We start from the raw sequence: 14,016 nt of genomic DNA, 5'->3' as shown, positions 1-14,016 counted from the left end.
TTTTAACCATCCAACAAATACTGTGGTTCTGCCTATGTTTACACTGAGCTCATGCTATTTACTTTTGCACAAAAAAATGAGTTGTTCTTAATTCTAAAAATACCAGAGTTGTTTAGAGAGAAAATGATTAATAATTACTAAGATTTATAATTTTCTAATTGTTATAAACTGAACAGAACAGCTGAACAGCAAATCACACAGCATTATGAAGTACAAGAAAGATGTCAGGCTCCCTCCCACACCCTTCATCAGGAAAATCTTCACTTACACTAATGAACATCTGCCAGCAAAGGTACGAGTCGATGTAGAAATAAATATATAACTTAACCGACATGTTAGTGAAGCTCAGAGCTCATTTTCCAAAGGCAACACCGGTTACTAATAGACCTTCTACATTCCCAACCTGCCCACTCCTACATAAAGCAGCAATGGCTGTAGCTTCAGAAATGGTTCCATGCTGACTCACTGCTTCTGCAATACCGAGAAGAGCTGAGACAAACCACACACAGAGAATTATTACTCCAAGTTATTGCTTCCCTTAAGCTATTTGAATAATAAACAGAAAGAATGCATAAGTGAATCCAGATTTTCCCATTTCACTCTTTCAGTATGTAAGCTCTTTGAGGCATGAGGACTGTCCTCATTTCAAATTTTGTACAGAATTTTTCATCTTGTCAACAATCCACGTAATAATATGTGGTAGTAATTGTTCTGTCTTGCTTAAGAGGTATCTACATTGCACTTAACAAAGGCTGGAGTGGGATACAGTCGATGGTAAATATTAATGTCCAGAATGAAAGCCAGTGTTTCAGTGCAATAGGCTGATAATAAAATATGCGATATATGACTTCATAGCATTCAAATAGCTTCAACTATAGGAAGGAAAAAAAAAAAAAACATTCTGCTTGCTATGATTTGCTTAGAAAAAAAGAAGGATGACTGAAAAAGAAAAAAAAAAAACACAAATGTAGAAGGATCAGTTTCCAATTTTAGATGAAGAGGAACCTATGGCCTCAGTCAAGATATTACTGTCCCAGTATACCTCAAAATCAAGCACGGTTTAAGTTCATCAAACTTATTACTGCCCTTGCACTGCTGGTCATCGTTGCATTTAATCTCAGTGAACAGCTTGTGATGCACGACATCTATGAATCTCAGTTATAAAATCGGTTAACATAAGGGCATCAACACAGATATATTTTAAAAACACATTCTATATATAAAGTAAATTATACAAAAGATTATACAATTCCACATTCCTTGGTACAGACCCTGACAGATCTCCCAGCGGAACAGATTTGATCTGGATCAAGAAAGAATATACACCAAATATTGGTGTCTATTCCAGAATACATCAGAATAACAGCCAGAATACAGTATGGTGGTTTCTGCTGTCTGCAGAAAAGTATAGATGAATAAAGTCAGGATAGTCCAGAAAGACAACTGACTCAATAGAAATCTAACCAGACCAAAATTGCAACTTTAAAAATTTAAAATAGCACCATGTATTTGTATCAGTTCTTGCTTTGCATCTCATGCTACTCATGCTATTTTCCAATCTATTGAAAGATGCTGCAGAAGATTTATGATCTCTCTATGAGCTGTTACCCCAAGGACTGAATCCCATCTCATTAGTTAGAAGGGAGTGTCCTTCACAAACTTGGTCAAAAATTTGTGTATAGTTAGCCACAACGTCGTTAGCAGTTTCAGTTTACCAATCTGGATGCATATACTACCACATGGAGCTGTGGATGTAATTCTTCCAGAAAAGGAGCAAACGTCCCTTTTACATGTGAAAACAAACATTTTGGTTAAACTAAACCCACAGAAATCAGAGAATGGCCTTCCAGAGAAACATTCTCAATTCCTTTCTAGTAAGAAAACAAATGGAAAGAGAGAGGGTCTGCATAGAACAGGACAACCAGGCAATGGTTAGAAAAATGGCTTGACATCTCAGTTACTGACAGGTACAAAGAGAAAAACATTCTGAAACTGCTCTAAGTAGGTATTAGCATTTAAGCTTACCTGTCTCCAAACATCCTGTTTTTAAAGTGTCAGTGTCTATGCAGATGTAAAACCTTCTTCATACTTATCTTAACCTAAGCTTGCTCTAAGGGTCATTTGAATACAATGAACAAAATCCAACTCATGGCTCTAACACTGTACCTACTTAAAAGCAGGGCACTGTACCCTCTCCCAACACCCTGTGCAGCCCTCATATGAGTTCATGAAACAATTCCTCTACTGCCTAGGACAGCTCAGGAATTAGCAAGAGTGTGTCTGGAAACTCGCAGATGTCAAAGGCTCTCTGGCATGTGAAAGGATAACGAGGAGACAGCCTGAATCCTGCAGCCTTGCCAACGAGCTGAAGCAACCATCAATTAACTACTATGTGCATGGCAGGAGCCTTCAAGTTCCAGAAAAGGGAAAACCTGCTTTGTAATAGATAGCATGCCAACTTGCAGCACAGTGGCTCCCAAACCTGTTCTTAGCTTCTGCTCTATTCCTGCAGGTGCAACGGAGCAGGCAGCCTCACCGTACAGAAACCTCCTGCCAATCAGCTTGTCATTAGTAACTCACAACACCTGCAACACAGGAACCTCCGTGAAAGCACGAAGTTCCCACAGGAGCTGGAATACAGCAATTTGCCCCCCTTAAAATGGTGATGAGCCACCACAAGTACTTTGCCACACCGGTATGTACGGCTCCATCACACGTGGCAACTGTGCCTGCATGCACTGACTGCTGGTATCACAAGGGCAAGAGCATCCCACTGTAAAAAAAAATGAAGTTTCCAGCTGAAGTCAAGCATGCCAGTCTCGATGCAAAGACTCTCAATGCAAGCTGCTCCAGTGGCTGATCCTTCGAGCCCTGAATGAAGTACAAGCTTTACTGTCCAAGTGAAATCTCAGTGAAATCAACAGCAACAACTGCTGTGGCCTTTAATGAGCATTCATCCATACTTTGTTGTACAAAATTCATATGACAAAACGCAGACACGGACATCCAAGTTAACCATCTTCTAGCTCTCCTTGATCAATGAAGAAAAATAGACTCTTCTAGATTCATTCTCCCCTAAAATAGGTTGACTGATTTATACAGAAAACTGCTTTTTCACCTCCTCAGGCTGAAAAAAAAGATGTAAGTGACAAGCTTTATGCTGCATCTATCTAAAAACAGCAAAAAGAAACCTACACAGGATTTTATTCTTGGTCTTCAGATGCTTTTTCTTCTCTGTCTTAAAACACAAGTTGTGTAAATGGAACCAAATACACCAAGCAATACAGACCGCTGTGCAGAACAGACCAGAGTACATAGCTATTCATTACTCCCTCACCACGAAGACTCCAAATATTTAGATAGCAGAGAATGAGATGGAAAGTTGAAAAAGTTAACTGTCCATGACCAATGAACTGAAATAAACTTTTCAAATAATTTGATCAGTTTCCCTCAGGATCCCATGATATTAGCACTTTTTTGATAATATGATATCCAATCATTGATTTTCTGTTTTAATAAGGTTACTTTAATTCAACTATTCTGCATATCTTTTGCACTGTATCATTATACTTTAGTATCTCTTGATGGATTAAAAACAAACAGAACAGTAACTATTTTGTTTCTCTGTAGTTTCAACACTGTATTTATCATCTTTGCTGTAACAGGATACGCCCACTGGATTATTCAATATCTCCTCTGGTTCAATTACTTAAATGGGAGTTTTACCCTTATTATGGATAGCTTTCCTATATTTTCATCCAGCTTCAAAATTTTGTCTTCTTTATCTTCCTCCTATTTTTCACTTTGCCTGCCAAAACCAACATTCCATTCGTAATCTCTGAACTGGACTTCCCAGGAACACTCTGGAGGGAAATCTTGTGGCCTTTTATGACATGCCATATACTTCAATACATTTTTGCCTTGTCTTTTGTCAATGCTTGTTGTTCCTAACAATGGATATTGATTACAAGGACCTTTAATTTCCTAATTTTTCCTTTCTGACTGTTCCTAATTAACTACCTAACATAATACTGTGTCCTACCTCCAACCACACGCTGCAGGAGAAGATCGGATGAAAATATCTCAGTGACACACAACAACAGTAGAGATATGATATAGCAAAGATCTAGATCACAACAGTAATTTGAAAATTGAAAATTCTGAAATGCAAAACCATCAGTCAACAGCCACACGTTTTGCAAAAGCAACTGTAATTCTTACTTAGAGCTCCCTTAGGTTTCAAATATATAAAAATACATTTTCTAAAATATACTAAAAAAAAATATTTTAAGCACTGACTGCATATAACCAATGAGGACATCCCTAGTTCCATCAAAACCCCCACTTTTGTTCAAGTCTACTCATCAGAATCTGTTTCAATAAAGTGTTTTAAAAGACAGCTCTGTAAAACCGTGTGATTTACGGGTGCAATGTGTACTTTTGCAAAACAAAACCTATTTAAACAATAGACTGTTAGTGCAACAAGGCTCTCACAGTCTTCATCTGTGGAAAAAAAACATACCTTTCATGCATGCACTGGTTTCTTGAACAATTTTTTCCCCCTTGCAGTCACTGCTTCCATCTTCCTGCTTAGCCTTTAATAAATAGTTTTACTTTACATGTCCATAGCAAATTTCATTCTCTAACTAATCAGTTTGCTTCTACAAAATTCTAGATTAAATAGCTACACTTTGAACAGCCTGGTTACCCTTTAGTTCAATGAAGAATATATGTTTGACATAATCTCTATTGGGCAACTAATATTTTGGAAAGGAGACAATATTTTCTTATGCATATTATTAGATTTTATAACCTACATCATCTTCTAAGACCCCCCCGCCGCTTGATACTTCATCTTTATTGCTACTCTGCAACATGAACAAAGATTTCTCCTCAAAGAGGACCAGTTGATGTTCAAGGTCCCTTCCAACCTAGACACGACTATGATTCAAGATATATAAATCTGTCACAATATTTCAAGATAAACCATAGAGTTTGACCTAAAACTATATTGCAGTACATTAAAGACTGAAGCCTTTTCTTTTGTTGTGACACGCTTTCTATAGCTGATACAATTTTCTAGAGGAAGAACTAAACAGCTTTACAAGACGCTCTTTTAAAATATATTCTGTAATGAAGTCTCGATTCATTATTAAAACAGTTGCAATAATAAAAAGCAATTTTGAATATAAACAGTAATCTGTTCTTACAAGCCAGAAGTAAAGTACACAAACCTTGTTGTAATGACAGCTAAATAACAACCTCTGAAGCACTGATACTAGCTTAGAAACACTAGAATTTAAATTAAAGGAAAACCTAAAATGCTTAAGATGCACTAATGCTATTAATTTGCAGCTATCAAACAAATGCTATTAATTTGTAACTATCAAACAAAGACAAGGTAATGATTTTAAAGATGATGTGGATTTCAATTTGTATCAAAGCTGGTGTACCAGCAACGGGGTTGTAAAGTTTCCCAATTTTTTTCAGAGTACGGAACAAGCTGTCTTAACAGCAACAGGATCAAGTCTTGTTTGCAACTTATTGGGTCATTTGAACCCTAGCTGCTCCTCATGGTACCCTGAGGGACCAAGGTGCTGCTTCAGTCCAGTCCTGTACTTGCACTGATCAGCCAAACAGAAGATCAGCCTCCTAGCTACCAGTAAAAGTCATATTTCACCTATTCAGACATCAGTTCTCACAAAATTTTTAGGATTTGAAATATCTACCCCTCTTCTACCCACAGCTGATCCATGAGTGAACTGAAAAATCAGTAGAAACAACTACCTAGTAGACGGTATGATTGTTCTAAGTGGCATTTCCTTAGAAATCAGGCCAAAAGAATACTTATCTAAGACCCTGTACCTGAGTCTCTGTGGGGAAAAAGGAAAAAATCAGTGTGATGATGAGAAGAGAAAAGGAATTGTTACAGGGAAAGGTAACTGGAAAATACACTCTGCCAATCTATTCAGCAGTTTATAATGCAAAGAATCCATTGTTTTCAGTCAATTGTAATCCGAAAGTTCTTTTCATATGTATGATAACAAGAAAACAAGTGAGTGAACTTCTGCTGTTTATATCTTGATTAGTCAATAATCTGGAGGTCTAATGCAGAGTCAAACAAGCGAATAATTATTCTAATCAGTCACCCTCGGTTTAATGAACAAGATTCATTTTCTGGAAGAAATCAGTTTATTTTCGTCAAAGAATACCTAATCTATTTTCTTTCCCACTACTGGTTTCAAAAAATTGCTCAATATTTTTAAGATTTGGTAAGAATTCTCACAGCAGGAAATAAGTATACAAGTATAAAACGCTTCTACACATCTTATTTCTTCAGAATATCACTTCAAATGAACATAAACCTGAAAGTTTTCTTTAATTTTTTAATTTTTGCCTCTAAGATAACTAAATAATGATGCCTTTTTCAAAACACTAAAGGTTTTTTTTAATGTTAGTGAATTGATGTACTAAGAAATATCATCCATCCACGATGAAACTATACATACATATATGTGTATATACAAATATACATGCTAGAGCCTTTCCATTTCCTGCCAGTTTTAACCTCCAAGTTAGCTGCACACGTGAACAAGAACTGAATGAAGAATAACCAAAAGCCACTGCAAACCGTAACTTCAGATCTGAAATCTTTCTGGAAGGACTTAATTTAATAACATAGTATTTTTTAAAATCCTGATCATGATTTCTTTTATTAACTCAGAAGTCTAAAATCTCTACTTACCTCAACATGCAGAAATAGTGCTTGTTCAATGTTATCACTGTTTTTCTCCTTGAGATCTGGTGGGATGCCTCTGTTTGCTATTCGGAACTGTGTTTTACTGAGATAACCATCAGCAAGGTCCTGTGTTCAGAAAAATAAAAATAAAAAATAAAAGATCTGTAACCAAAATGCTGAATGCTATCACTATTCTAGAAAATAAACAGCTACCAAAATGCTATCATTTAGGCACAAGCTCTAAGTCTTTTTACAGGAACCAACCACTGCATTGCTTTTCGGCATCTTCTCACAGGTAGTTTACACTAGTTCCCAGTGTTAAAGGAAGTTATAGATGTGAAAAGTGAAAAGAAATTTCAATATAGTAATAAATTGAATGAGATAACTGATACTTCAGGAGAAAGGGTGACTGCCACGGAATCAGAAGACAATGCACAAAGGTCACGAAAAGATGGGCAGCCAATAACTTGCAAGGCATTAATCATACCAGTATAAATTTCCCAATTCTTAGTAGTTTGTTTTACTTTAGGACTTTATGAAAGTTACATGGTAAACAGAGCTTAAAAAAAGAACAAAAACAACTTCAGAATTTGAATGTGTAGAGTGACAGCTTTTTTCCCTCCTCTTGATCACTTCTGAGGGTCAAATATAAGAAAAAACAGCAAAGCTTTACCTTCTCCCAATTCCCTTTTTATCGTTCTGCTTCCCAGACCACATGGTCTACTGTTGTAAAATGCCCTTGTGCAATTCTGAGTAGTAGGAGAAGCTTTTAGGAGCTTTCCCTCTTTGCTGACTTGACTATCTGCACACACACACATATATATATATATTTTTTTTTCAATTCAAAGAAGAGAGAAAAAACTTTACTAACAGATCACTGGAAAAACATACACTCTGAAAGGGAGAAAGGGTATACAGAACACAAAGAACAGTAGTTGCATGTTAAGAACATATTTCTCAAAGGAAACAAATAAATTGGGGTTTTATGAGCTGTTTCATTACATTTTATTTTAGACAAACACAGAAAGCACATGTGCAACATCTGATGAAAAAGGATTCTATTCAAAACAGTCTCTCTACAGAATTCATTAATGTAGCATTAAATTGCTTGACAAGGCCGCAAATTTAACCATAATTTAACTCTTTGGTTAATGTATCATTTCTGACACAGTTTATTTCATGTATTTTGACCTTTAAATCAACACAGGTTTTATTGGACATGCTAGCTCTCTCCTTTGAGTGACACTGCAGTATATATGTACCTGCAACATCTGTTAAGCCTATACATGTACTTTGCTCTTATCAAGTTTCACGCCTTAAATAAAACAATAATGCCATCTATATTGTGTTTTTCCCTGCGAATTTTTAAGCATGAATCATATTATGAGCAATTATATTGCTCATCGAGAGGATGAATCTGCCAAACTTTGCTGGATGTCCTGGTTGTACAACCAACCAACTGTATCCTGGCTCTGAAGAACCAAGCATTGCAGAGGACAATAGAGGTGGAAAAAATTAGGCATATCTTGGTGATACAAAAGCCACTCCATTCATTCTCAACACCCTCTCAAGTCTCTCCCTGGGGAGTTTCATGCAAGCATAAGCAGGAGTACAGCTACCTACACTGGTATTTATCACCCTAAGAGCAGCAAAGAAAGTACTACCACCACCCACAGAGGTGAAACACCCCAAGGCACAGTGAGCTTTGCCAGAGAAGGGCTGGATATAACATCCACCTCCCTGAACCAGTTTTTCCAGTGAGGGGAAAGGAGCCAAAGCCATATAGTCTTTGTGCTCTATAGTATTTGAATGCCATGCAAAGTAGTTAGATACAGCTGGAAACCCAGAGTTAGAAGTCTCCATATTTGACAGAAGTCACTGGAGAGGTGGCTGGAAAGAGGAGCATCCTTCCCATTGCACTCTGTGTACGTAATTTGTACACTTTTTACCTATAAATAAATCAACACTTTAATAAGGATTTTGATCCTCATGAATGTGGAAAAGGAGTCCCTTTCTTTTCCAGATGTCTTTTAAGTATCATAAACAAAAGTGAACCGATACAGCCTTTGGTATGACTACCCAGATTAACCTAGTTAAATACAATTTGTAGTATTTAAAGCAGAAAAAAAAAAAAAAAAAAAAAAAAAACAGAAAGCAAACAGTGGGACAGCCATCACAGATGAGATTTAATTATCCATCCCTAATAAAAGTCAGTGTTAAAATCTAAATTGAGGTCCAGCAGATCCTACATCGGAGGCTCTCTTAGCTTTTTATACAGCCTTCTTTCTGGGGGAAAAAGAGGGATTATAAAAATGACACAATTTAGAACATTTCACTTAACAGCTAAGAATACAGGATTCTGCTTGGGTCATGTAAGCCTATGTGCCACAAGAGCAGCTTGGCAAAAACAATGAGCATTTCATCACCTAAGTTTAATCTCTACTGAAAACATGGGAACACAAGAACACAGTTCTACAAGTCTGATTTACTTGTGTGGTCTTATTGCCATCAATGGGTCTATTCACGTGAGCATGGAATGAGGAATGGGATCCAAGTGCATTACATCAGCAAAACTGAGTGCCCCAAACTGCCCGTAACACATACATTGTTAAAAAAAAAAAAAAAAAAGGCAAAAAGACAATGAGATACTTTCCTTCACAGATGCTATTGAATAAATGAATGGTCTCAGTGCCCAGGTTTTTATCACACTCTGAAATCACAGAGTCGCCAACTTGGTCCATTAAAAAAAAAAAAAAATCAACTCTCACAATTTTTTTATACATGAGAACAAGAATCTATCTTATTTTGCTATTTCCAGCAGAGGTTCATATTTCACAGAAAGTTCAAACTTTGACCTATGTATTGAATTCCCAATAGAGGCTCATAGCATCTTTCTTTGTTGAATAAATCCCTCATAAATAGAACCTTGGACCAAAATCTAAAGTTTCAAATGGTTGCCTACAAGAAAGGGTACATTGTAACACTTGGCTAATAACTGCACTGTTTTAAAAACATCTTTAAAGAATGTATCTAAGGCCAAAATCCCACTTCTTACTGGAATTGTTTTATCTGTGATGAAGGGGTTACAAATGGTAACCCCGCCACACAATTACATGGAAATTATATTACATATTTACTCTGGAAATTCCTGCATTTCAAAACGGTACCAGCATGATTTTTCTTCCCAAAATTCATGAAATGATAGGGAACAAGACATTAAAAAATTATAATAAAAAAATCCTAGAGAAGTAAATTCCATACAGCAAAGAAAAGAAATACTAAGATAATGAGTATCTCAAACCATCTATTACTGAACACCGATCACAGAAGCAAGAAAATATAAGAAAGCAAGGAAAAAAAAATGAAGAAAAAGGAAATCTTAAAACAGCATGGCCTTATTATTAGGTAGAAAATAATAGAAGCATTCAAAGAAAAAAAAAAAAAAAGCATTCAAAGTATTTCTGTTGTACTGGAGATAAAATACAAACAGTGTAGCCATGTGCTATGACCACTACAAATTCTTCATGTCAGGAGTAGTTAAGCAGGACATTAGCATGAAGTGGCTATAATTAGGTATTCTCAAATCAGCACATAAGAACTGCTGATGTACTTCAAGTCTTTGAGCACTGTGGAAGTTTCAGAGAACTTGGGAGAAGGCCAGCACATAGCCATATTTCTTTAAAAGTATGTATTTACAAAGTTGCGTAGCTATACACACATTAGCTTTACATCATGCCAAGCAAAGACTTCGTATGGAATTCAATCATTAATGAAATATATTCATTAACTGGAATTACTTAAGAAAAATAGATTTTTGTTATGGTAACTTAAAAAGATGAGATCGCTTGATAAATATTATACAAGACACATGCAGACTTCTGTAAATTAGCCATTGATTCCAAAAGCAGAAATTAAAAATTAAAATAATCCCAAACTAATCTGACACCGACTAAAGGATTAAAAATGATTAATTCAGAGATCTCAAATGCAACTTAAAAAATGGGGAATCGTCATGAAGAAGTGATTCTAATGGGGTCCTGTGGGACTAGTCTATTTCAAATTTTGGTTAATGACCTAGAAACAATATGTAATTGTTATTGGTGAAGTTTAAAAATGATGGGGAAGCAAAAAATAATGAGGATTGATCACTAATACAGATTCTTCTGGTTGCTGTATGCAAGTAATTAACATGTATTTAAACACAAAATATATAAAGTCACACATCTAGAACAAAGACTGCAAGATGAAGGATTAGATCCTTAGGCACAAAATCCCTGCATTTGGTTTATGGATAATTAGCTGAACAGGAATACTCCATGTGATATTTTAGTTTAAAAGGTTAAAGTCATCCTTTAGTAGGAAGATCTGGACTTCACAATGATACAATATCAATTATCTAGTTCTGACCATGGCCAAAGAACAATGTTGACATATTGAAAGGATTCAAGGATCCACAGAAACACTAGAAAACATGCCAAACAGTCAAGGAGGTCAATGTGTTTTGCTTAAGACAGACAAGGTTAAGGGGTGAATCGATCTGAATTTGCCGTACAAATTTGGTGGCCTTCTAAGATGCGGTTACAGCCTTGGTGGATAGGGGAAGAGCAACTGGCACCATCTACCTGGACCTGTGCAAAGCATTTGACATTGTCCCCATGGCATCCTTGTCTACTAGCTGGACAGACATGGACTTGATGGATGGACCACTCGGTGGGTGAGGAATTGGGTGGATGGTCACGCTCAGAGTTGTGGATAACAGCTCAATGTCCAGGTGGAGACCAGTGACGAGTGGTGTTGCTCAGGGGTCAGTAGGCACATCAGTGACACGGGCAGTGGGACCAAGTGCATCCTCAGCAAGTTTGCTGATGACAGTGAGCTCTGTGGTGCGGCCAACAGGCCGGAGGGAAGGAATGCCATCCAGAGGATTGCACCTGGGCCGGGGCAATCCCAAGCACAAATACAGACTGGGTGGAGAATAGATTGAGAACAGCTCCGAGGAGAAGAGGCTGGGGGTGTTGGGTGACAAGAAGCTCCACATGGGCCAGCAATGTGTGCTGGCAGCCCAGAAAGCCACCCGCACCCTGGGCTGCACCAACAGCAGCGTGGGCAGCAGGGTGAGGGAGGGGATTGTCCCCCTCTGCTCTGCTCTGTGAGACCCCACCTGGAGCCTGTGCTCAGCTCTGGGGTCCTACCACAAGGAGGACAGGGATGTGTTGGAACAAGTCCAGAGGAGGGCCACAAGGATGATCAAGGGGCTGGAGCATGTCTCCTGAGAAAACAGGCTGAGGGAGTTGGGTTTGTTCGGCTTGGAGAAGAGAAGGCCCCAGGGAGACCTCTCAGCAGCCTGCCAGTGCCTAAAGGGGGCTGCAGGAAAGCTGCGGAGGGCCTCTGTGTCAGGGGGTGTGGGGATAGGACAAGGGGGAACGGCGCTAAACTAAAAGAGAGGAAATTTAGATTACGTATGAGGAAGAAATTCTTCACTTTGAGGGTGATGAGGCTCTGGAACAAGTTGCCCCATCCCTGGAGGTGCTTAAAACCAGGCTGGATGGGGCTTTGGGCAACCTGGTCTGGTGGAGGGGTCCCTGCCCATGGCAGGGGGGTTGGAACTAGATAGTGCTTAAGGACCCTTCCAACCCAAACCAATCTATGATTCTGTGACCCTCTGAATCTAGAAGTACTAAAACAGGAAGAATTCTGATAAAAGATGGGTCCCCAGCTTCGAAGACAATGTACAAGTTCCAGCTGCTGGCAGCTGAAGCTAGGCAGTTCAGATTAAAAGTATTTTTTTCAGATTTCAAGCACAGCCAACCACTAGATAGGCTTGTTGATAACTGTAATTGTTTCCTCATCTTTGGGAATTCTGAAAATGAAGACAGAATAACGCCTTAAAAAGCATTTTGTCATCAAAGCAGCAGTCATGAGATTATCCTACCCCTTTGTTACATAAGAGGTCCATCCCAGCAGTTGTTTCTGGATCCATGAGTCCTATTCAACAGATGCCTTGGCCTAAATCCTCAGATAAACCACCTCTGCGCTCTTGTGCTGTTGGATCAGCTCAATAAAATGCCATTTACTTCATGCAATACAAACCACCCAAAAGGATGTTCTAGCTTCTAGTGGTTGCCAACAGCTCAGAAGGGCCGGCAAGGGTATCTAAAAATTAACACTTTGGTTATTTTTACCTTGGTAGTTCTCCACTCCCAGCCATCTCCTATCTGCTCCGAATGTTTAACAAATTCTTCGCAGTGCTGCCTGAACCTTTTTTCTTCCAGAAAAAAGTCCTCTTCGACAGCCATGCTACAGGACATCTGCAGAGCAAACCGAAACGTCAGTACTGACAGACGCGGGCTAAAAATAACTCGCATTGATTTACAGCGACTGAATAGCGAAATAACAAAGGCACGGGGGCACATTTCGCTCCTTTGGCACAAAAGCCCGTCCCTTCAGCTGGAGGATCGCAGGGTGGCCGAGTGCTGGGGGCTCTCTGGAGCCCACCCAGCCCAACAACCCTGCTCAGAGCATCGCTTCCAGCTGGGTCACCATTACCTCGGAGGAAGGGGCTGCCACAGCCCCCCTGGGGGACCTGTCCCAGCGCTTGGTTACCATAGCAGTCAATATTTTTATTTTTTTTATTATTTTTTTTTGCGTTGAAACATTAAGAAATAAGTCGTTTGGCGTGCCGCGTGTTGGCGTCTCATAGGGCAGCGCTGCGGAAAGCCTGGCTCCTCCTTCCTTCCTTCCTTCCTTCCTCCCCTCCTTCCCAGTGGGTTTTTGCACCCACTGCTGAGACCCCCCCCAAAAAAAAAGCGCCCCCAGCCCTGCGGGGACGAGTGCGCGTTACCTGGGGCAGGGGGCACGGGAGATTTGGGGGCAGGACAAGACAGGACGGGGCTGCCCTGCCCTATCCTGCCCTGTCCTGCCCTGCCCCAGCCTGTCCCGTCCCGTCCCGGGTGCAGGGGGTCAGCACCGGGTCCCCCCCCAGCACCTGGCAGGGTCCCCAAGGGGGGGGGCGCGGCGCGGGGTTGGGGGGGGAGGGAGAAGGGGGCCCCGCCCACGTGGCAGCGCCCCGCCTGCTGCGCATGCGCGCCATGCTGGCGGGCAGCGCTGCGGCGCTGGGGGGGGGAGGAGAGGGCGCGCATGCGCGGAGCGGGGCTGGTGGCCCAACGGGTGTGGGCGCTGAGGGGCGGCGGCGCCTCAGTGGCGGGCGGGTGGGGCTGGGGTAAGGGGGGCTGTCTGGCTGTCTGTCCGTCAGTCCGGCTGTCCAACCCCCTCCCCCC

General features: G+C 39.9%; 1 protein-coding gene across 2 annotated transcripts in view; it reads right to left on the bottom strand.

Moving 5' to 3' along the window:
• Positions 1-13,786, bottom strand: part of ATG10 (autophagy related 10) — an 80,605-nt gene extending 66,819 nt beyond the window's left edge. The window contains exons 1-3 of one of the 2 annotated variants that reach the window (XM_068666767.1): positions 13,581-13,786; positions 12,922-13,047; positions 6,746-6,865 (exon numbers count right to left, since the gene is read on the bottom strand). In XM_068666767.1, coding sequence (XP_068522868.1) covers positions 6,746-6,865; positions 12,922-13,047 — 246 coding nt within the window. In that variant the 5' untranslated portion in view covers positions 13,581-13,786. Of the gene's footprint in view, positions 1-6,745; positions 6,866-12,921; positions 13,048-13,285; positions 13,461-13,580 lie in introns of those variants that run through there. The other variant, XM_068666766.1, reaches the window with a different exon arrangement.
• Positions 13,787-14,016: the final 230 nt, after the last annotated feature.

This window comes from Anas acuta, chromosome Z, assembly GCF_963932015.1.
Source record: "Anas acuta chromosome Z, bAnaAcu1.1, whole genome shotgun sequence".
Classification (NCBI taxonomy): Eukaryota; Metazoa; Chordata; class Aves; order Anseriformes; family Anatidae; genus Anas; species Anas acuta.
This window is presented reverse-complemented; position numbering and strand designations above follow the sequence as displayed.